This window comes from Trypanosoma theileri, assembly GCF_002087225.1.
Source record: "Trypanosoma theileri isolate Edinburgh chromosome Unknown TM35_Tth_76_V1, whole genome shotgun sequence".
Lineage (NCBI taxonomy): Eukaryota > Euglenozoa > Kinetoplastea > Trypanosomatida > Trypanosomatidae > Trypanosoma > Trypanosoma theileri.
Genome location: NW_021639918.1, coordinates 41,674 through 45,114, shown reverse-complemented (window position 1 = coordinate 45,114; position 3,441 = coordinate 41,674). Strand labels below are relative to the sequence as shown.

Genomic DNA, 3,441 nt, shown 5'->3' with positions numbered 1-3,441 from the left:
GGCACTGTTCAAGATGGTCTCTGCAGAAGTTGCCATGAAACCACCAACAGAGAGAGGAGTGTCATCCTCCACTACACGCAAGTTATGTGGCTCCACAACAGTAGATATTGGAATAGAAGAAGAATAAGATGAACAGGACAGGGCACAATTGTACACCTTGCAATAACTTTAGACACAGACAACCACCACCAGCAGTGGGATTAGTTAACACAGGTCTATCATCCTCGTTATTAGTAGTGTCACTCTTCTTGTTGTTGTCTTCCTTGTAATTTGAGTTCACAGGTCTAATGGAAAAAGTGAGAATAATAAAAAGAAAAAGAAAGAGACACACATAGTGAGTGGATGCAGGACATAAATACTCACATTGGAAAAGAGAGAGAGAGAAGCAGGAACTGCACAGTAAAGCAACAAAAAAAATAACTCGCTTGTAGTGATAATATGTACCCCTTAATAGAAAAAAAGAGAAACCCCCACAATACCCAAATAAGAGAGAGAGCCAAACACACACACAATACCCCATGGCTCTAGTTTATGTATCAAATTACTGCACACACAAATCTGTGTGTACTAGCAAGAGATGTATACCGTCAGTGAGCAGAACAGCCCAGTTTTCTGCACACACAACGGGAAAACCAAGTAATGGAATTATTAGAAAAAGAACACACACACACATAAAAGTAAAAGAAAAGAAATTCGAATTAAAAGAGAAAGCTGGTAAACAGATTATTAGCTAGTTCATTCACTCATGGGGGATGTACGCAATTATGATTATTGCTAGTTTAACCATTATTATTATTTGTCCTCAGATGAGTTCCACCGTTCAGTACACAGTAAAAGAGAATAACACAGCCACAATCAATAGCGGTGCTGCAGTACGCATCCACACAGGATTGACACTGCTGTCAGCATTAGCCTTCTTCTGCATAATAGAGGCAATATTGCTGATCACTGCGTTAGGTGCAGGAGATACAGTGGTCGTGTTTGTATTTGGTGCTTCAGTGTTAGTGTTGTTGCTCTCTGCGGATGGAGCCGTGTTGCTCTCGTGTGATGTTGTATTTGTAGTGACACCAGCATCTGTAGGTGGTTGTTCTGTGGCATTACGCTCGTTGATATCAGTTACATTTGCGGTATTTTCAGATGTAGTTGTTGTTGTCGTTTTAGTGGCAGTTCTGTGATTTTCCGTCACTCCTGGTTGTTCTCTATTTATCTCAGTACCACCTGAAGCAGATAACGTATTCCCTGTAACGTTAACCTCTGTAGAAGTATCTTTGCTCGCTGCATTACCATCCATATTACTAACTTCTTTAGGCCCAATGTTTTCGTTTTTACTCTTAGAACTGGCAGCCTCAGGAATACCAACCTCAAGCTGCCCTGGAGACGTTGTTAGAGATGAGACAGTAGAAGGTGGGTGAGACACACCAGTCCCTGCATGGAGTGCTCCAACAACACTACCAGTGGGTGGTTGTGATGGTGCAACTGCTGTTAAAGAGGGACCAATTACATTCGTTGGAACTTCTTTCCGCGCCTCTAGCTCTTTGACTACAAGCTCTTCGTTCTCTTGAACTTGCTTCCTTTTTTCTTTTCTCTTTCTCCATAAGGTTGCATTTTCATGCGTTAAGTTTACCAACAAGTCCTTTGTAGCAATAGGAGCGTCAAGAAGTATCGCCATCACTGCCTTTGGCTGTCCTGCACTAGTAGTAGTACAAGCAGCAGCCGTCATGGTATACCCGCAGGCACAGCACAGCACAACGGCCAACACACACATCATACGGCGCATCATCATTATCATGAGAGAGACAAGGGGTTTGGTTTCACGTAAAAACACTGATCTAAAAAGAAAAAAACAATCAAAAAGCAAAAAAAGAAAATAACTGAAGTATCAAACATGTTAGGACACACAAATCGATTACCACTATGGAAACTCACATCGTGAAAGTAAAACCTACCAGTTAAAGAATGCAATACAGCGCCATAACCTCAGTAAGAGTAAAAACAAAAAAAAGAATGCCCACACTCACAAATATCTCAAAAAAGACTGAACCACCCAGCAAAATCATAAGCAAAGAAACAGATATTCATCATTAGCCCAATTTACCAAGTAAACACAAAAATATACACCAACTATGGGTGTAAGTCTATATATGTGTGTGTATATACGCAATTATAAATATAAATTCATCTGTTATTATCATTTCTTTTTCCTCCCACTGCAAAAAGCAGTTCATCATTATTATCACAGTACAAGCCCAGGTGCACACACAGAGAGAGAGTCTCCAAGAACACACACACACACACACACAATGGAGTAGCAATAATAATAATTATAGGATAAACACAAAGAGCAAAACAACACAATAACATTAAGAAACACAAAAGAAGAGAATCCCAACAGGTGGAAGATTAGTTAGACTGTAGAGATGTATGCAAAAAAAGAAAAAGAAAACAAAGGATGACCTGAGTCACACCATCACCACCACCATTACAATCAGCACACAAGAATACAGGCCAGTGTAACCACAATCAGTAGTGATACACGCACCCACACAGAACTGCTGATACTGCTGCTGTCTGCATCACCCTTCACATTTGGCATTATGGTGTTATTGCTGATTCCAGGTACAGGAGGAATTGTATTGGTGTTGGTGGTGGTGGTAGTTGAGGTTGAGTCCTCGTTACTGGTGGTATTGAGAGTGACAGAGTCCGTGTTCGCTGTGGTGTTCCCTTCTGCTGATGCACCCACAGTATTGACACCATTTGTTGATTCATTCTCTGTAGTTGTCACATTATCAGTGGTACTGTTGGGCTCTGTGCTCGTGTTGTTTAGTGTGTTTGAATCATCAGTAGATAGACCAGATTGAGTTATTTCACTAGGTGATGCATCTCTAGTAGGATGTGGTTTTGAGTCAGCAGTAACGTGTGATTCTGTACTTGTTGTACTTGTGATATTTGTTTCTGTATTGTGGTTATCTTGTTGTTGAGGACCTTGTGTGGTTTCCTTTATCTGTTCTTGTTGCCCCTCAGTTCTCCTCTCACCTGACTCACTGGGTACTGGTTGCTTCTGCGTATTCTCTGTTTGCTCTGTCAACTGACTAGGCTTTTTGATACTGACATCTTGTACAGTACGAGAATGAGATACAGCAGGTTCTGGTTGACTTTCATTCCCACGACCTTGGACTTTTGATCTGTCACCCGACTCTCATTTCACCTCCTTTTGCTTATTTTCTTCCAACTCCTTCTCACCCTGCGCAACACCACTATCAAGTTTAGTATTATCCGGGGATTCTTCATGATGTTTCGCAAGCTTATTAACTTCAGAAGACACATCATGTTGGCCAACACCATGACTACCCTGGGCCTTTATACCACCTTGACGACTAGATGGAAGATCATCACGTGTAGTTGAAAGAGATGTACCAGAAGAACCCGCAGCACCAAATTGTG

General features: G+C 41.3%; 1 protein-coding gene across 1 annotated transcript; it reads right to left on the bottom strand.

The window, feature by feature from the left end:
* Window positions 1-820: 820 nt before the first annotated feature.
* TM35_000761130 (uncharacterized protein) lies at window positions 821-1,789 on the bottom strand (the record flags this gene model as incomplete). The annotated part of the gene is made up of 1 exon (XM_029031321.1): window positions 821-1,789. One exon carries the CDS (start codon window positions 1,787-1,789, stop codon window positions 821-823), a length of 969 nt encoding a protein of 322 aa, XP_028877396.1.
* Between the last annotated feature and the right edge of the window lie 1,652 nt (window positions 1,790-3,441).